Source organism: Rhea pennata, chromosome 1 (genome assembly GCF_028389875.1).
Source record: "Rhea pennata isolate bPtePen1 chromosome 1, bPtePen1.pri, whole genome shotgun sequence".
Classification (NCBI taxonomy): Eukaryota; Metazoa; Chordata; class Aves; order Rheiformes; family Rheidae; genus Rhea; species Rhea pennata.
The window spans coordinates 132,262,830-132,284,081 of record NC_084663.1 but is presented as its reverse complement, the minus strand read 5'-3'; the positions used below and the strand labels follow the sequence as shown (position 1 = coordinate 132,284,081).

Genomic DNA, 21,252 nt, shown 5'->3' with positions numbered 1-21,252 from the left:
ACATTTATGCTCATCTGGGATCTACGAAATTTTGTGTGCCTCAGCTTTTTTCACAGGAATAAATAATTCAGCCTCCAAACCGATTGCTCTGCCGTCACATTTACCTTATGATGTATTTCTTTCTTCCTTCTGCCTGTGCAGTTTTTCATCAGCATGGGTGGAGGCAGAGATAAGAACTAATAAATTAGTATAAAAGTAACTCAGACATGTAAACTGTTGTCGGGAGCGCAGGCATGCCACCACCTCTCCCTGCATCTTCTTCGCATTTTACAGTGAGAGTCTGGCTCTGGAAGAACTGAGAGCTCCCTAGAGGGCTGCATGTCACTGTTGTCTCAGAGAATTCACTTTGAAATGATAAATTTTGCCACAGAATTAATGAGGAAGCCTCTACACCTGGAGAGAGGATCATCAAGTCTGAGCCTGAAACTGAGAAATCCATAGAGATTTTTTCTTTCTCCCAATTTGAAGCAATACTTTCCACTGTGTTCATCGTAGTACTTGATTTGGAAGCTTACCATCCTCTCCTAAGATTCACCGCCTATCAGTAAGGACTAAAATATCTTGCAAGAGAAGAAGAAAAAATCTAGCTCTTAAAACAGCACTATTCTGTAGGTTGTGTTAATTATTGCTTTGTGGTACGTGGTTGTGATTTTTGGCATGCAGTGTCACATACCAAGTTCCCAAAATAAAATGTTACAGGATATCCTAAGAGCTTTTAGGAAGCTTTAAAAGAGGATTTGTCCACGAAGTGGGTATCTCCTCTGGTGAAGCCAAATGATGCAGCAGGAATGGTTTAAGGAAAGGGAACTGTAGTCAGCAAATAATCAGTCTCTTGAAATATATGCAAGGGAAAAGAAAAACCTTCCATCAGCCTCATGTTTGTAAAAGCTGTCAGAAATTCTGCTTTGATTGTAAAGGGCTTACAGCTATATGTTTGAATAGCTAAAACATCTGTTCAGCAATATTGTGAAATCTTGAACTCTTGATAAAGGGGACTGCTAAGTGATTGGTTCATAGAGACTTTACAGGCAGCGAGAGCTGTAAATAGTGGTCACTGCTTGCTTTTCCTAGTCTTGGTCAGAGGATAACTTAGAACATAGCTAGTATTTAATGTATGAGTGTATGATTTTGCTTTGAGAGTGAGAAAGCAGGAGAACAGGAAGTGTTTAAGAAATGGTTTATGACAGAAACCTGAAGTTGTAAATAGAGAGGGAAGAGAGCTCGTGGATGCAGTTTGTGAATAGTTGAAATACTGATACAACAGCAGCAAAGGGAAGCAGACTTCTTTGAGACTGAACACATCCTAAGCCATCCTGATGGAAGGAGAAACGGTACCAGATCCCAGGAGAAGAGCCAACAAAGCCACACAGATTGCTCTCGGAGTATTTGTGAGTGGCAGTATTGTACTTGGCACCGTGCTTTTCTTGGGTAAGTGAAGAGTTCTAGGCTAACGTGAATGTAAATCTCGCTCAAGCTGGTCCATTTTGTTGCTGAAGTTTGTGCTGTATGACTTATCTCTGCGTGTTTTGGTGAAAACTTCGGTCTCTTCTCCCTTTTTCCTGTTTTATTTTTACCCTGAAGTGAAAGTGTGCCAGTGAAGAGATTTGTTACGAGAATGTTATAGCTACAACATGAACTCGTGTAACTTTGAATCCTGAGTTTAAATTTGTATAATCAGTTGCATGTGTGTAGTAGCTAGAATTGGGTTCTTTCACAGAACAGGGAGATTATGTGTATCAGTAAAGTTGAGTAACTTGCAGAGTGTGACCAGTGTGGACTAATATTCTTAATTTCCTGAAAATCAGTATGTAGTGCATGCATTTTATAGAACCTTTTGGGTTATCCCTCATTTGGTTTGCATTAGGATTTGACTAAAATTCCTGTAGAAGACTTCAATAATGCCTATGCTTGCACATTTTTTAGCTGCTTCTGTTTTTCTAGGGTGAATTGCAAAAGTGTCTTTGCAGATATCATAAAAAGTGCATCCGGGATGAAATTAACTATTTTGATCAGATTTATTAGCTGTAACTGGGCAAAATGGAGAAGAAAATAGTTTTTCCTCTCCAGAGTTTGAAATTATTTGGAATTTGACTGTTTTAGAGTATCACATGGAAGCACCTCTAAAATGATGTGGAATAGTATATCTGTATCCAGAAAACACCAGCTAATGAATTGAAAATGGTATTCTGTAAACACTTGCAGAGGCAGATCCTCTTTTGGAAAAATTCAACCAAATTTTTAATTTCTGTTGATTCACACCAATTTCCATGAACTTGAGGTATAGCCTGTAAGAATGTCTTTTACTTCCCTCAGGTCTTCTGTGATCTTTTTTGAGTGGTGTGGTTTGTTTATAGAAAATCAAGGAAAACTATGCCAGGTGTTTCTATAGAATACTTAAAGCAGAAGGCCCCCTTTTAATACTTTTCTATTCTAAAACTAATTCTACCAACGTTGCACACAAATAACTTGACTATGTGAGAAATTGCTTTATTAACGTGAGCAGAACTGGATCTTCATCTTGGTAGTGCAAACTATTGCTTCTGCTTTTTTTTAATAAATGTTTTTTACTTAAAAAGAATACAGTATCAAACACCATGGATTGATTGAGAGCTTATTTTTTAGCAGTAGATTGTTTATATATTTATTGCTTATAGAAAACCAAACAAAATTACCACTATAACTTGTCAGAGATGAGTCTTTATCTGTGGATCAGACATGAAAATTCAGGCAAATGTATTGATTCTTGTAGATAGTTTTGTAAGTATACTTAGGCCCATTCTATACCTAGGGATTCAATGTAAAATTTTCCATTGACATAACTGCAAAGAAAATAAAAATGGTGGCCTTAGGTCAACCAAAATGTTTTTAGAATTTATTTGGAATTTGTCAGAGAGTTTCAACTGAAAGAATAAAGGAAAAATGGAAAAAAAATGTTTCATTTTAACATTTTGTCAATTAGACATTCCAGTGTTTCCATTTCAGTGATTTGATTCTGTATTTTATGTTTAAGTTTACTTGAATTTAATTCATTCTTAGTTTTGTAAAACCATAGACAATGAAACCATTTAATTTTGGGTCTTATGGAGCATTGTAGGCATCTCAAGATGACTTTTTTTCTTCACTTTTCACTTAATCTGCAAAATTTTTCATTTCTGGTAGACCTGAAACAACTTCCTTTCAGTTTTTCAGTCTGAGAAGTTAAACTACAGCCTTCTCCTCCTTTAGTTTACTTCTACAGCTCTATAAAGACTCTGGGAAGATCATGTATTTCTATTTAGTTTTGCTTGTTTTGTTGGTACCAAAGCATAGCTTGGGGTTCTTGGGCACTTTTCTGCAATTTCCTGGATGTTTTTAGTGCTTGTGTACAGACAGGCCGGTGCTTCACTAAGTGCTTTCCCCCCAGGCCTGAGTCTCCTTGGAAGCAACAGGGCTGTGGTGAAGGTAGGAGCTCAGGGTGGCTGGGCATTCCAGGCATGCAGCAGCCATCAGAGAAAGACCCAGCCCTGCTGTATGGTCACTGTGTAACAGTGATGCACTGTTTGTGACATTTCATAAAGAATTGTTCTGCATGTTTGGCAAATAGAAATTTTCTCTAAATTCCCCCTTCCCTAGACAAGATTTAAAAGGGGGAGGAAAAAGCTCTGTCCTAAACAAAATTAGGGTGGAAAAAGTAGACATATCTAGGTAATACTTGTCAGGGCTGCTGAAGGAGGAGGCAGCTAGGGCAATCTGCCTCAAGGCTTGGCAATAGTAAGGCTGCTGAAGAGACCTCCTGGTCTCCACAATGCAGTTGTGGGCATTGCTGGGGGCCAGCACAAGTGCTATAATATGAAGAGTGGTGGCCTTCAGTGGATCTGATCCTTTGCCAGAGTTGCAGGAGTTTGGCCTGAGGCTTCCTGCCTAACTGTAGCTGTAAAAGCAGCTTCAGCTGTGAACTAGCAGGCGCATACCTGGGCATCCTGGCTGTCTTGACTGTCATCCTCCTTGGTGGGTGCTAGACTAGGAGCACAGCTACTCTGGGAGTCCCTGAGGTGCTGTGGCGAGACTCTGTCCTCAGAGCTCAGGGCCAACTTGCGAAGAAGAGCTCTGAAAACCCTGTGGGCAGAAGCTCCTGATTCAGACCCCTCCCGTGCTCGGGAGACAGGGTTAGAGCGAAAGGAAGCAGTTCACTCTCTGATCCTTTTTGGGCAAAAAGTCAAGCATCTCTATAGCATGTTTCAGTAACCTCTCCTCCTGCTTTGGTAGTCCTTTGAACTTCTCAGATTATAAGAATGTCCGCATTATTTGTGTCTGGATATTTCTATGTGTTTTCCCCTTTCAGATTTTTTTTTTTTTGACTGTATCATCCTGTTCATTTGCTTAAGCATGTGGAAATAAGGTTATAAAGCAGATGCTGGGAAGCTGGGACATGAATTGTTAGACCCATTGCTGTAGGTAATAACATGAATTGATGAATTCTGGTAGCAAGTAAAGGCAAGAGAACAAAACCAGGCAAAAATGTTCAGTTAAAAGCAGCTTTTAATTAAAAGTGAAGTATTTTTACCAAAGATTATCTTTTTAATTGGCTTCTAGTGAGAAAGTTATAAATGGAACAAAATCTTTCCAGATATTATTTCATTTTCAAATATCAAAACCAGGAGGGCCATTTTAAGATTTCTTTTGATTCCTTCTCTGATTTTTTTAAAGTTTTCCCTTGTTTTCCATTGAGTATAGTAGTATTAAATAGTATCTGGCATTTTCTGTTCTTTTTGGATTTTCTTAAGAAAAAATCTAGCAAACTTTCAAGATCTGGGCAGGTTATAAAGGCTGGCTTAAGAGAGGCTAAAGGGAAGCCCTCTTGAAGAATGGGAAGGAGTCAACACTTTGAACCATGTGAAAAAATAAAGGATAATAGTCCTATTATTTAATTACTTTTTTTTTCCCCAGAGTTGTACTTACACTTCCTTACATTTTCTGCTGTTCTTCAGTATTTCCATTTCTATATGCCTAAAATCTATTGACTTGCTTGGCTAATCTACAAAGCTTGTTGAGATTTTATGTTTTATTGAGTCAATGCAAGCTTTGGTAAGTTGTCCAGAAATAGTTTTCCATTTTCAGTTTCTAAGAAAGTTTGAATGAAAGCCAGGCAGTTCTGTCATTAATTGTCACTAAAGCTATGAAGCTGAAAGTATGAAAAAAGATGGGAAAGCTTTATGTTCAATTCTAGCATTAGTTTTCTCATAGCAAGATTTCCCCATATTGAAATACATACTTATGATTGCATATCTTCTGTCTCTCTTGACCAATAAAACTTCAGGAAAAATTGCTTTATAACCACTAGCACTGTTAGAGTTATGATACCTTGAAATATTCTGTTGGTGTACTTTCCCCCGCCCCACTATAGCTTGAGTTAATATAACGGAAATAGCAAGGCTTTTCATTTTGTGTGCACATCTACCTCCTGGGACTCTTTCTCATCCTCATCTCAGACATCAATTAGCTGCATATTTGCTGCCTGACAACAGCATCTGAAAAGAGCAACTCCTATGCTTAGGTTTCAGTGGCAGCTGTACTATGCATTTTTAAAAGATGAGCAAAATCAACTGAGAATTTCATAGTTCATGTCAGCAAGGTTTTTGGAAGCAAGTGAAATCATGTGAATTGGCTCCCAAAGATACTACAAAGCACACTGTGGTTTATAAACCACAACCATTACGGTGTCTGTTGCTATGTAGGTTATTTCTAACTGTAATAAGGGCATGTTGCAAGTGGTCCGTTGGTGTTGGGTCATGCCTATCGGGTTAGGTAGTTCTGTGTACCTGTTAAAGCAGGTACCGTCCGCTGCAGGGCAACATGAGCACTGCTGCATATGAGTAGCTGTAAAAACCCTGCAAAAGCCCACTGGATAGCGACATGTTAAATTGCCAGCTGCAAAAGATGCCTCTCTGGAGGATAATAATGTCAATGATTAATTGTTGGTAATTCGGTAATGTGCGCTGTTCTTGAGTAAGTCTGAAGTGTTGTTATTCTAGGCACTGTGCAAATGTACAGTGAGTAGTAGTCCTTGCTCCATACTGCCTACCAAGATGAAGGAAGGAGAGGAGGAAATAGACAGGGGGAAATTATTCCCTAGGAGCTAATGATTTGCTAGGAGCTGCAGTATTTACTTAGTACATATTCTAACTTTTTAAAATTACTGTAGTCAGAGATGCATTAGGGTCAGGTCTTGCATTGATGTATGAATGATCAAATGCACAACATTTGACTTGAACGAGGAATGGTCAGTTCATTACAAATGATCTTATTATGCTTTTCCATTTTGCAGTTAGCCAAGGCCTTATAAACTTTCATCAGAAGCAACAGTATTGTTTGACTTCAGAATGCATTGAAGCTGGTAAGCAACATTTTTCTTCCCTCTGTTATATAGTAATTGCAGCATGTTAGTGAGATGTTGATACTATTGCAATTGTTCCATCATTCCTTTTAGTCATAAAACCTCGTTAATAGAAGAAACAAAGAATGAGTTTTTTTTTTTTTTTTTTTAAGTAACTGCAGATATGGTTTTTTTTTTATAATTCAGCTTCATGTTCTGAAGTGTTTTAGCTTGATGCTACGCAGGTTAACTTGAAAAGTTTCCTGAAGTCATGGGGTTATTTTTGTTGGTTTTCTGTTTGTTCCATTTTTTTATAGGAGACCAAATGTTGGGTGACTCAACCTTAAAGTGTATTTTGCTGTTTCCTTTTCAGTAGTCAGAAAAGTAGCAAGCCAATAAATTGTTATACACAGAAATGCTTTAAGGCCAGATCTTGCATAGATTAAAAAAATCATAATGTGGTAGCTGTAGTTCAAAATCTGGATCTACTTCTAAATTGGCAGTTTTTTTTCTTCCACACACGTTGCAATCTTTATAGAGCTGAGATACCTGTTAGTATTAAATGTATGCTACAGGAATCAGGTTTGGTAGGCCCTGAAAGTGACAGTTTGCGCTGGTTAGTTTTTACAAAGTTTTGCTGTCACTAAATCAATGAGATTTTTTATCATTGAATTTAATAAGAACAAAGATCAAACAATACTTATCACATCTGGAAATGTGGCTTAGTGCCACAAAGTAGACCTTATGTGGACCTATAAGAGAATTTTTATTTCTATTCTGAATCATATTAATCTAATCCTTTAAAGTGTCTGGCTTGTGTTTGAAGTCTTTGTGCTACATAAATCATTTGAAAAAATTGCAAATCTTGACATTTCCATGGTGTTTCCTGTCATTCTACTTCCACTCTGCACTCCACTGGCAGTGTCTTGGCCTCTATGGGCACCATTGTCCATCGCTGATTTCTGAAAGAATGTGTATATCTGGGTAAGGTAGGATGACTTACCAAAATTTTAAAAAGTGCTTCATCTTGAGCTTTGAAAGGAAAAAAATGTGACTTAAGAAGTTGAATCTGAATTGATTTTGTTGTTCTGCACCAAGGTAGACCTGGAGACCTGTGTGACTTGACTGTTTTAGCTCAGAGTACAGTGCACAGTTACTCCATGGTATCTTGAGACCTGGGACTTGCTTAGCTCAGCAGCATATCAGGAGTGATGGAAAAACTGCCAAGTACCAAAATATCTTCAGTAAAATCAAATTGAGAGTTCTAACATGCGAGTTAAAATTACAGCTGAGACAGAAATATCATAGGAAGAGTTATTCTAAGTAAAACTAGTGAATACTAGGAATAGTACCACAAAGTCTACAAAACTTTTGAGATTTCCTTCCAGACCTTTTAATCAATGTTGTTTGGATAAACCTCAAAATACGTGAGCATGTAGTCAAAAAATATCGAGGACCCACATATCCTTGAAGAGTTACTCTACTTATGTAGATTTACAACATAGTTGTTCTAATGCATGATCGTATGCCTAGGCACTCAAAAGTTATTTTATCAAGTGTCTGGCTTGTCATACTGATCTCTGTCTTACCAGTCTCATTTGTAATAGCAGCTGGTGCTGTAGTCACAAAATTAAGCTGAAAATACTGCAGTTACCTCTTCCAATGAATGATAGATCACAATTTAATTTGTTTTCTTGTGCAGCAATTTAGCTAAAGATCAAGAGTATATAATTTCTGTATGCTAATTACAATCTCTTTGATAGGTATTACTAGTAAATTCTTCAGGCAATTAATTCCATCATGGTGAAATGGAGAACCTGTATTCAGGTGTCTGGCTCCAGCAGTTCAACTCATTGATCATCTCTGTACAGCACTCAAAAAGCAAGCATTGCACAGACATTCTGTATTTTTTGTTTCTCATATGGGCATTATTAGATGTTAGAGAAACTGAGTGGTATTCTTGCTACTGTTTTAAAAACAGTAGAGGATTGGAGAGGACACATCAGTCCTAGAACAGCAAGACTTAGCTTTCAAGTGAGGTCAGTATCACATTTCAGAAACTGATAAATGTTAATCCTTTCTGGACTGTTGCCTAACGTAATTCTGTTTAAGTAAAAATGTTACATAAAATTAATGTGATTTTTTTTAACAGCTGCTGCAATCTTAAGCAAAATAAATCAATCTGTAGATCCTTGTGAGAACTTTTATCGATTTGCATGTGATGGTTGGATATATAATCACCCTATTCCAGAAGACATGTCAAACTATGGCGTTTATCCTTGGCTGCGGCACAACGTGGACCTCAAACTAAAGGGTAAATATGCAATTTCTGAAAACATTAAGTTGGCTTTTGATTGTAGCTTGCTAACTGGCTGATTTGAAAGAAATGAGGACTCCATGCTTCTTCCTGAGTAGTGTGTAATAGCCAACAGACCAACTTATTGTTCTGTTTTACTTATATTTTTTGTGCTTTTTAATGAAAATAACATTAAGAGAAAATGACTTACAAGAGAAACAGAATGCAGGGACAAAAGGATACTAATGCCAAAAGATAAGATTGCAAGATTTGAACCATTCCGCCCTCACAGCAGGATGGCAGACCAGAGCACAAGACTACAACGTGCACATTTAGATCTGGGACAGACATTCTCAAACAAACGTTTTTCTAGGACAGCACTCCCTCTGTCAGTAGCCAATAGCAGGAAAAGAATGTAGTAAGGCAAAAATACAGTGATATTTTTCAGCCTGCTTAGCTAGTTCTTGGCAGTAGGCAATTTACAGACTTCCGGAGATGGAGGTTATTTGGGTCTTCGGTTTTCTTCAAGTTGCTTTGCCAGGTGGCAAATAAGATGTCTAGGTGTGTGGTTGCCACTGAAGTACCTGCACTGTCATCAGTGAAATGGAAGGCTGCTTAAGGATATGTCTGAAGAAAAAATAGCCTGAGATGGGAAACGTGTAGGAAGGGAGGTATTTTAATCTGTGTATGAATTGACTTTGTGCTGTACTCTGCAGTAAGGCCACCTCATCAGGAAGTTCCACAGACCAGCTGGGGAGAAAGAGTGACGATTATTGTTAGGTAGGAAAAACACACCAGATTTTTATGATTGTTACTAAAACTATGAGTCATGCAGAAGAAGGGAGATGTGCAAGATTTAGTATTGTCCTTGATGTGCCTGAGTGTTGTATACCTTAAGCCTGCTTGCGCTTACCACAGAACAAAGATCAGTCCTTGGATGTTGTGTTTAAAGAGGACTATTGCATTTATTGTTATCTTTTGTAAATGTGCATGTGTGTATGTATCAAAACTCTCTCCACTTGCTTTCTTCAGTCATCTCATACTCAATCTTCATATCATTAAGTATTTTAAAAGCTGCATTCAATTTCAGAGTATGAGTTTGGGAATTTCAGTATAGGATGCAATCTAATGACTGCTGTTTTAAGTCTGCTGAAGATGTCACAACCAGATGAAAAAATACAACTGAAATCTGTTTTACATTTGCATGTAATTGTTCTGCTGCCAAAATGTGTTAAATGACTGTATGTCCTGTGTGAATGTGCCACACACATAAGGAAATAGCCACATATAAGCCAGATCTAATTAAATGTAGACTAGCAAGCTGTGACTCTCATCTTAATTTCCTCTTTTTACAGAGAGTAATCAAGGGCATCATGCTAAGTCACATTTTTATATGATATTTTTCCTGCAATCCACTTATAAGTTGCTAATCCCTAGCTAGGAAAATACAAGACAAAGAAAGAAACACCTGAGTGAGATACATTTGCTTAATGGCAACTCCATATCAAGAAAGGGGCATAATGGACACCCTGATAATTACTTTACCAGGACACCTAAAGTTCTCCTTAGCAATGTACAGGGACAAGAACATGAAATGTTGGTTGGAGTAGAGGAGCTGATTGAATGTAACATTTGTCGTCATCTCCTTAACTTTTTATTTAATAAACCCTCCAAAATATAAATGGGTATATTTCTGTGCAGGTGGCTGAAATAATGAAACATGACTTCAACCTCTATGTATGTGTTTGTAGTTAAACTTGAATTGCTTTATTAAATGAGTTTGACACTCCCAGTTATTCATTTGTGGATCACTCATCCTAGCCATCAAATGTTTTAGCAAGTGGAAGAGCTTTTGCACAGAGGAACATATATGGCAGACCAGACTTTGGAAGCCAATTTATTTTCTTTCCTAAAGAACTTTTAGTGGAGCTTTGTACTTTATTGTAAATTTCCCTGTTTGACAATCAGAAGATTAAAAAATCTCCAATCTTTAAAGAGCTGATTATTATGCAAGTTTTATGTTCTGAAATATTTATCATATTAAAGAACAGTTTTAATCTTAAAGTGATAACATGACGTGGCCAGAAAGCCACATTTTTCATATTTGATATTCTTTGATGGTGTGATATAGACAGAAGTACTTACTCAGGCAATATATAAAAAAAATGATGTTACTTAAAATAAATTATTTGAACATATAATCTGTTTTCTGGCCCATAAATGTTCCTGAGCCTTAAGCCGAAAGGATGGTTGGGTATTTTGCAAGTCCTGTACAGAGTCTTGGTTATACAAGGACATCTTCAGTCTTCTATAAATTTCATTTTGTGTTCGGGGCAACCAACATGGAGGAGGATCTTCCAGTTGTTAATAGGCAGCCAGTGAAAGTCTTAGTTCTGGCTTACCAAAATGCAGTAAGTGTGGCAGCACAGTGTACCAAAAAGCCTGTGTTAACTGTGGCTGTGTTTGAGAGTGAAGCTTTTTTTATTATTATTTTTTATTTTGAGCATGCAGACACACAGAAGCCCAGGACTTGACTGTCAGCTGGAAGAACGGGAAGAACACTTTGTACGTCTGTGAAAAGTTTTGGTGCTTTAACTGGGAATTGCAAAGAATGGTGGGCTGGGTCAATGGAAAATAGCTGAGAGCCAATAGACAGTGGATTTCTTATCCCACATACCTTTGACTGACTGAAGAAAAAGGACAAGAAAGGTGTACTTCAGGGTTCTTCTAGATTAGCAAAACATGTATGTCAGTTAAAATCCTATTTTTGTGCAAGAATTTGGGTTTATAATGGATAGGAATATAAAATATTTTGTACACCTGTTGCTTTCTCTGGCTGTCTTTCGGAAGGATTCAAACTAAAATTATATCATCATTTCCCTTTCAGTTTCTTTCCCATCCTCCTTATAAGGGTCACTTGGATTTATTTTTTTAGTCTCAGAGAAACCCAGAAGCCCCATGTGACTCTCAGTTTGATGTCCTGGCTACACAAAGTGGGTAAAATCCCAGCCCTGTGAAAGGAAGGCTGGCACTTTCCTTGGACATCAGCAGTAATAGGATTTCATACGTTGTGGAAGAATGTACAGAAGACAGTTCTAGATAACCAAAGTTCACAAAGAAGATCAAAGATGATTTTTAAGTAGAGTCTTGTGCTTTTGATTGTGATTGAGATTCATGTGACTGACAACTAATACCTTCCAATATTTAGGTTAAGATTTCTTGGTTCGTATGTTGGTAAGAACCAAGATACTTTAATTAATCATTTCTGACTGGACTTAATTTGAATCAAGCCCTTTTTGCTGATGCACCACAGGCACATTTAAAGGTGCTGTAGTTTGTTAGGGATGACCAATTTTGGCACTGATAAGACTATGACGTAGCCCATTGCGTCCTTCAAAATGGAAGAAATGGTTCAAGTTTGGCCCCTGTCATATGAACAAGAGCTATGTCAAACTGCAACAGTTCAGTTGTCAGTTTTCAGTTTACATTGTGTCAAGGCTGCAATGTCTCTTTAAGTTAGTATATGTATTTCACTTGCCATAAAATTTCCTGCAACTGTTTGAATTTTTCTGTTTTGATTGGTGACCTTAATTAAGAGTTTAGGAGCACTGTCGTCTTACCATTGAAACGCAGGTGGCTTTTTGTGAATAATTCCAGACTGGAAGGCTGAGGCAAGTAAACAAGTTACCTTTGGTGAATGTTGATCATCAGCCATTTTCTTTTCTTTTCTCTGAAGTCTGTAGAACAACAATGTGCAGCTTTTTTTTTTTCTCCGCCTCTCCTCCATGTGACCATGCAGGAAGCAATAAAAAAGCCTCTCCAAACATTCCTAAATCTCAGCATCACAAAGGAAGTGATTTAAATTACATGAATACTTTCCGAATATGTCTTTCAGACTTTTAAATTTAATTTATGTCTGTGGAAACCAGTTTATGGATTCACTCTCCATACTAGTTCTTGTCCAATGAGGCACCTACTTCAGACAAATTTGCTGTGCTAAGCTTTTTAGCATTGCTGCTTGCTGAATGAGAGTCTGCTTAAATAAACTGAGGCATTTCCCACGTGGCAAATGGCAAGAAATGGAAGCCTTTTAGGAGGATATAGTATATGGCTTTTTAAAGAACATGAGACAGAGAGCAAACAAAATAACTTGGCAGTGTAGACAACTTTTCCTAAGATAAGCTGCAAGGAATTTTTTTAGAAAATAAGTTCTCCTTTAAGTAAATCCATGAAGGCAAAAATATCTCAGTATTGAAATTTATACTATTTTGACCATAAGTTCATCCTTTCAGACAAATCCCAGAAGTCAGTGTTGGGTGGTTGCTGTACTGCTCAGAGGATTGGGTGCTGCTGGGCTTCTGTTGGCTTCTGTTGGCTTCTGTTCTCCCACCCTTTGACAGACATGTAGCTGGGACTACTGGGATGGTTTAGATATGGCCTACGACATCTATTAGACCTATAGATTTCCATCTCCACTAATCTGTCTTGTGCCACTTAGTTATTTGTTCCTCAGAGGTAGCTTGTTGAGAGTTGTTCCGAATACAAGAAAAAGAAGAGCAGCAGCAGAAGAAAAGACATTCAAAGGATATTTATGCCGCTACCTCTAATTGTTTCTTGTTGGATGGCTACTCCTAGGTAACAACATAGCAGTAATAGCGCTTAGTCTTTTCTGCTTGATCTTTTCTACTACATGTAGATCTCTTTTTAGCGGTTTCAGATACCACTCTGTGGTCTAGATCTTTGACATAATCCCTACAAGAGTTATTATCAATCTTTCAGAAATTGCAGCTGTTAAGAGGATATGTCTGTGTGTTTTACAAGTTGTAGTTCCTGCAAGAATCATCTGTGCTCTATCATACTGAGCTGGCTGCTGTTCAAGACTGAATATGGATCTATAAACAACTATAAACGTTTATCCCAGATATTGCTGGTTGGAAAAATATCCCTGTATTCTTTTTTTTTTCATCAGAATTTAACAACTCATTCAAATTGAATTGCTTGGAATAAATGGTTCAGCTTTGGTGAAGCTGCGATTAAAAAATGAAGTTGGATGGAGCTTCCACTCTCCCCCCTTCCCGACAGTTTTTCATGCAGACTTCATGTGGGGTCCGTGGCAGTCCACCTGCTAAGTTGCACTTGGACACACGTCCCAGGATTTCCACAGTACCTGGCCTGGTTGTTCTGGAGCTTAGGCCCTCAGGGGCATGTTTTGAGGAGAGCTCACTTGCTTTTTCTTGGCTTTCAGCAATAAGAGGCTTCTGGAGAATTGTTTCCACCATTTCTGTCTCTTGCTGGACATTACTAAAGGGTAGTTTGTGCTCAAACTCTCATTGTGCTTGTTTCTTCCTTAGCAGATATTTTGTTTCCAAATCTCCATATGAAGGAAGAGGCCTTTCTTTTCTCTGAAGCTTGACACTGATGAGAAATGATAATGAAAAGTGATGAAAGTGTCTCCTGGTTATCTAAATGCAAGACTCAACACCAATAATTTTGAAATTCTTTGGTGTTGTTTCTGGGGGCAGTGTTCACTAATTTTGAAAATGGCGTATTTATCTAAATGTAAGAAAAATCAGACATAGCACAAGTCGCGTAAATCTCTCTGGGCAACAAGTTAACAGTTTGATTTTTGATAAAATGACTACCTGAATTGAAGGTGGAGAAGCCAGGACTTTTTTTATGAGCTTTTGCAGCTGCTTGAAATTAAAGCTGTGTTTGTAATGGGTGCTTTTGGGAAACCTGAGTACAGAAAAGAGATCATTTTGGTTCCTGAATGAGGTTTTAAGGCAGCATGGTAGCTGAGCCACAGGATTCCCACAGTGTCTCCCTAGTCAGTAGACCAGAACACCATCTTCTTATGAGTCTTGCATTGGAACAGGTTTAGGTTAGGTTTATATCACTCTTTCTACACATGACACAATCTTTCTATACAATCTTCAAACTAGATTTAGAGTGAATCTCAATTTCTTCTGTTGCTTGCATCAGGATGATATATTTATATCTTTGGATATTTAATTACAAAATTGCTATCTGACTATACTTTTTACAATTAATTCTGCAGGAAGGGGTATTCATTCCTTAAAAAACAGCCGTCTGTGACATCTGTTTTTCCATATTATCTAGCTCAAATTAAAAAAATAATGCAAGTACATGTTGAAAATATTAATACAGTCAAGTAAAGCTTAATGCTGGTATTTAACACAGAGCTCCATTTGTGTTGTAACAAACTGGGATCTTACAACTTTCTGGCTTAAACATACTATAAACTAATGTGCCTAATCTTGACATCATATGTCAAGGTTATCTTCTGTAGCATAATGAGGGCATGAATGAATACTGCTCAAAAGATTGTATAAGATGTATTACTGAAATCAAATTTATGAACAATGGCTCTCACACCCCCATATAATGATCTGCCTTTTTTATTATAGTTTGTGTACAGTTACATTAGTTGACTTTTACGAGAAGCTCGTGATGTGCTTATCTTTTCATATACAAACTCAGAGAATTTGCAAGATACTAAAGTTATGGCCACAAACAGCATTGTCATTTAGGAAATGTTATCTATATTATGTCACTGAGCAGCATTAGAAAGCATTTATGTAAGCACAGCTGTCCAATTGCCATTTCCATGAAAACTTTCATATTTTTGAAACTGATAATCAAAAAAAGATAGAAAAATTTCTGGTTGGGGAGGGGAGGGACCTAAAATGCCCAACATATTAATCAGATTTATTTGTGTAAGTTAACATTTGGAAACAGTGGTTTGATTCACTTGATTTGTGCTTGTTGGGAGTTGGAAACTATATGAATTGATTAATTACTTCATGAATTTACTTCATGATTTCCTATGGACATGCTTATTAATTACATCCCCAGTAATGCAAAATTAATTCATAATGATTAAGTCTTCTATTAGAATGTCAGAGGAATTGATAATGATGGACTGGTTATTTTCAGCTGTCACTAGACTATCAATGGTGAGATAGAAAACATCATCAAGAAGTAGGCTAAAGGACATTAATTGTATCAAATATGAAGCATGTTTGCCAGAATTGATTAATGGTGTGTTAATTATCATTAAATGCCTTTTCAAAGGAAGAAACAAAAAAAGGTGGTGCGAACGCAATTTATTAAAACGAGGCAGGCCTAGATTAAGGCATCAGCTTCAGAAAACACAATTCTGAAGAAGAGACTCCTGGTGCTGCAGAACAAATTCAGTTTTTATTAAAAAAGTAAAAAAAATGATGCAAGTAACAGGTTTCAGAAAATGGAAACTATTATACTTAAGAAATATCTGAATCTATACAAATCAGAATCACCCCTTCCAAAGATGATCAATAGCTCCATTCATTAGCATCCTAGATGCCTTCTGCCACCAAAGATATGGGTGTATAAACTATGGCAGGTAGTAGGACAACGTAAATTGTGTCTAGTGCTCTTAAGGCAGTGGAAGGCTGATTACAGAAGGGAATGCAAAATACATGAGAGCAGAAAACGTTCATACTTTGGTGAAATTTGCTTCATTATGAGCATCAGAAAAGACAAGGCAAAGGTATATTCATCTGCTGTTTAATTTCCATCAGTGCAGAGTGTGGTTTGATGATAGAAAATGATCCAAGACTATTCACAAGTTTAAGATTAATTTGCCAAATAACTTTACTTGACTTTTTTTTTTTTTTTTTTTTTTTTTTTGGTGGGGGGGTAAGGAAGAATCTGTGGCAGGGGCTAATTTCAGTGATGATTATATCAGTGGGTCTGGAGGAATATAGATCTTTCATCTCTCAGGGTATCATCTCAGTTGTGAAAAGGTAGGCTGTGTGGTTGCTCTTTCTTGTTCTCTCCAATTGCAAGTGCTTTATTTGGCATAAAATATTCTAATTACTGAGTCAAAGGGAGTAAGTGTTCTTCTAAATGATTTTATTAGCCAGGTAGCTCAAATACTTCACTTTCTTGATGGGATCTAGTTCCTACCACAATTAATACATAGTTTCATATAAAGTAAAATAATTCTGATGCTAGAGATGAAAGAAAAGCCAACTCAGAATAATAATTAGGAAATTTCAAGATATGGGAGACATTCAGAATGGGCAGATGGGCTTCAACTTGGATCTCCAGTTGGTTCAGGTTGAACAATGCGTTTTAATTAGCTCAAAATTAATTTTTTTGTTTCTGTTTTGATAAAGAGAATGCTCTCCAGGTTGGATTGATGGTGCATATGTGTTTTTTTTTTTTTTTTTTTTTTTTTTTTTCAAATAAAGAGAATAATTTTCATGTATCCATTTTAAATATACGTGAGATTTAGCTCCTTGGTCTATGAAGTTAATTCCTTGATCATTTACCCTCAAAAATGAAGATGTTCTTGTAGGGCTATGTACACACTGACAGGACAAAAATTTTAAATGACAAATTTTTATGGAGAGGAAGCTTATTGGTGCCTATGGTATTATTTGTTTTGATTTTTTTTCCCTCCCTTCCCCTAGCAGCTTCCCCTCCCTCCCCTTGTTTTCTTGTAGACTCAGATGCAAAGCTTTATTTGGACAAGGATAGTTTTAACCATGTAGAGACCAATTTTTGTATGTCTTCAGTACCAGTTTGTTTTTTCCATATATATTTAGCAAACAGTAGAGGAATCTGGGCCATAATGCATTAGTATTTGAAACAGGCATTTGTGAAGCGTATTCAAGTAATTTTTATAGTGCATGCTTCCCTTTTATACTTCCCAAAGTGAACAATATTACAACCACCAAGTTAAAAAAAAAAAAAAAAAATAGAATGCTTTTTTTTTTTTTTTTTAAAAAAAGAATTTAACTACACTAGTAAGACTAGTGACACTAACTAGACTACTGAGTGGTTTTAGTAGTGAGGGAGTGCAAATTAAGCATTGAAACAGTGTATTCTTATTTTGGAATCCTAGAAACAAACTTTTAGCATTGAAACAGTGTATTCTTATTTTGGAATCCTAGAAACAAACTTTTATTTAAAAACAACAATCACTTGCAGCAGACTCTATAAACAGAGTTTGGAAATGTGGGCTCCAGACTGTGTGTGTCAGACTGTCCACCAGACACCTGAACTAGGAATAAACATTGGAGCAAATAGCAGAAGTGGTTATTTGAAGTTAAAAAAAAGAAAAAAGTCCTTATTATGGGGAGGTTTCAAAAAACAAATATTGCTGTCTACTGGCTGTTAACAGAGAAGATGGGTTGTACTATACACTGAACTTGTATAGTAGAAGAAATTCTTAAAAGGAAATTTGTGTTTAAGGCATAAAATAATTTAATGAATTAATATAGTCCTAAAACTACATACTTGAAAGCTAATTTTGGTTTTGTTGGTATCAGAATAGAATTATAAATAGGTTTCTTTCCTCTCCACTGAGCTTTGCCTTTATGGTGTCTTGCAGGCAGGTGAGAGCAGGCTCACCTGCAAGCAACTCTGAAATGAATGCAATTGTAGCTACATTAGTGCAGAAAACTGACCTGAGCTAATAAACCTGTTAAAAATTACAGGAATAAAGTTTAGCTGAAGTGCTAAACAGAAGTGCTTGCATTCTGAAGTAGAAGGTGACTGTGCGTTTACAGGATTGTACTTTGAAAGAACAGATTTAATTCTAAGAATAATTTAATCTTGGCTTGACCATATCTGGCTTGTTCCTGATAAATATGTACAGCATTGAAATGTCAGTTAGGTTTATTATTTCCTCTTAGAGCCTATATATCAAGTTATCCTCTTTTCAGAATTTGTAATCTGGATTGTCTGTGTTGCAGTCTTTCAGACTTACATTATCATGTAGCAAGTTGAAGAAGTTCCCATGGGTCAAGTAGTCATAACAGTGTTGTCCATAATTTTAGACACTGTGGCTAGTGTTTTTATTTGGAGGTAGAACATTATACTCCTCGTAGGCCTTGGTCCATAAAACTCACCACTGCCAGCTCTCCTCTTAACCCCAGACTTTAAGGAAAAAAGAGAAAGTGGAAAAAAAGATACATTAAATGAATGTCAGCTGATCCCAAACCATTTTGAAATAATCATTCTTGGAACAAGTCAGTTTACATGACCATAATTAAGACTGTACGTTTGTCTTTCTGTGACTTAGGTAACAGCAGTGTGGTTCTAAACGCGCTCTCTCTCTCTCTTTTTTTTTTTTTTTTTTTTTTTTTTTGTGTGTGTGTGTGTCATTTGCATCTTGACCAAGCTACTGCTGTGCAAGAAGAATCCATGAGTCATAATAAACTTGACTTCTTTAAATTTAGTGCACAGGGAGTTTGAAGAAATTGCAGCATCTTGATACATGTGTTTGGGTTCTATAACTTAGGATCGTTTATCAGGTGGCCCTTTTGACATAGCTCTTTGCAAAATAAATCTGTAGTTTAAGAGTTAGATGCTCCTAGTGGGGACTAGATTAATCATAATTACATCACAGCTCAGGGACTCAGTCAGTGGCATTCTGTACACAAGTGTTTCATGTTTTGCGTGGCCAGTGCTCAACAGACAAACATTTGCCACATGTACTCGTATTCTTTGGTGCATGCTTGCCCCCCTGTTGATGCACAAAGTCTACATCTGTTTCCTTCCCCTGTGGAGAAGACTTTGAGAGGAATAGTCACTGTCAATATATAACAGTGATTAAGTACTCTTTCTCCTCTGCTTTTAAGCTGAAATTCCTCACAGGAGATCCTTAAAACTTCCTGCTGCTGGCATCAGAAGATCTCATGTAGATTTCCAAAACATAATTGGGATTTTCCTTTCTTACAGAAGTATCACAAAATAATACTATCTTGGGAAGGACACAAAGCTTGTGACTGATAGCTGGAGAGGAGTGAACGGTTCTTTTAATTCTCATGAAACTGATAACCCAACCTCTATAGCAGGAGGAGGCTACAGAGAGGAGTGTGAAGAACAGAGTCTTTATTGCTTAAGCGTTGAAAGAGAAATCCACCCCATCTGTCGTTAGGTATTTTGCAAAGAAACTCCTTTTCTGCAGACAGAGTTCCTGGTCATCAGTCTCAAAAACTAAAGGTCACTGGGTCTCAGGAAATGATAAACATACACAAGGCAGTAAACATGGCTGCTAGCTGCTGCTACACAAACCTAAGTGGGAGTATGCTGTCACGTGGGACTTTCAAGGGGCTGATTGAGGACATGCCTGAAGAGTGTGTTCTGCCCTTGGCTGGGCGCGTGGCTAGTTATGAGTTTCAGAGCAGCCCTTGGGCACCTTTCTGGATCTGCTGCTGCTTTCCCTAGTGATGCATGGCAAAATGCTTTGGAGTCTGAGGGATACTGAGCATCATCTGGGCAATGCTGAGCAACTCCCACCATTGCTGACGTTAATTGGAGTGAGGGACTTTCAGCAGCTCCAAAGGATCGGGCTGTTTGGATCAACTTCAGGAAGCCTTATGCTCGCAAAGGAGCACTGCTGAAATCAGTAGGACTCTGACATGAGTTAGCTAAGGAGACATTAGCCCTCTGTGCCTCACTGTCTTTATCTGTAACAATGGAAAACGTTGAATCTGTTTTGTTTCATGTGTCTATGAGCGTTTTGGGATCCTTATCCTAAATGTATAGAGTGTGATGCCAAGAGCAGCTGTAGATTGTCTCCTGTGATCTGATGTGTATTAGAAATGATTACATTACCCATGTATTCAGCTCAGCAACTTGTGTTGGGATAAAATATGATTCACATATGGCTAAAGTTCATCTTTCAAAAAAGTATCGAGTTTTGAAGGTGTTGAGGGAGAGAGAATCCAATGTTCATTGGTTGTTTGGCTCCAGTGGTTAATCACTGTAACTGCTGTATTGGTCTTCATCTTCTAACTGTAAGTTTTCCTTGTGCCTTTTTTCAAAAGTCCGAAGTTCTTTTTGGCACCAAGCATTTTCTAATGGTGAGGTACTTGCATATACTTTAATCTCATCACCCTTCCACCATCTTCTGTGACTCAAAACAACCCATTTTTTAAATCTTTTTAAAGATTTAAATCTCTCACTTTTTAAAGTGGCTTTTTAAATCTCTTACTCCGTGGCATTTTTTTTTTGCACTTCTCAAACCACCACACCCAAAGAAAAACACAAATAATTGTGACATTTTTCTGCACCCTGTCCAGCTGTTCAGCACTGTTTTTATAATGCAGACCCAGAAGGGCAGGCAGTGTTCCAGCCTGTCTCACCAGCCTGTGTGCAACAATAAGATCAGCTCCCCACTTTGATACTTTTCTGGTTTTGCCATCCAAGACTGCTCTTTGCTCTAGTGCTGCCCTGGGAATTCACACTGAATTGCTTGTCTGCTTGGAGCTTTTCACTCCTTCAGGGTTACAACTTGCCAGGAAATGGGATGTCCCTTTGGGTTCTGCTGTAGCATTTCTTGTTTAAAGCCTGAATATATCCCTGCTGGTATATTCACACATGCAGTGCTTTTTCTTCAATGTACAAGGCATTTAAAAATATTTCAAATAATCATTAGATATCACTGTACAAATGTTTGTTTGCATTTTCCACATATAGCAAATGTTTGTTAAAAGGATCAGAAAAAAAATGAGTGAAAACAAAAAAATGCTACTATCTTCACTGGCACAATCTATTCTCTGTGTTTGTGGTTGTGAAGTACTTA

The 21,252-nt window shown here is 37.3% G+C and overlaps 1 protein-coding gene across 1 annotated transcript in view; it reads left to right on the top strand.

Annotated features, from left to right (window-relative positions):
* The first annotated feature begins 1,316 nt into the window (after positions 1-1,316).
* Positions 1,317-21,252, top strand: part of PHEX (phosphate regulating endopeptidase X-linked) — a 105,000-nt gene continuing 85,064 nt past the window's right edge. The window contains exons 1-3 of the mRNA XM_062600341.1: positions 1,317-1,428; positions 6,305-6,373; positions 8,505-8,666. Coding sequence (XP_062456325.1) covers positions 1,317-1,428; positions 6,305-6,373; positions 8,505-8,666 — 343 coding nt within the window. The remainder of the gene's footprint in view (positions 1,429-6,304; positions 6,374-8,504; positions 8,667-21,252) is intronic.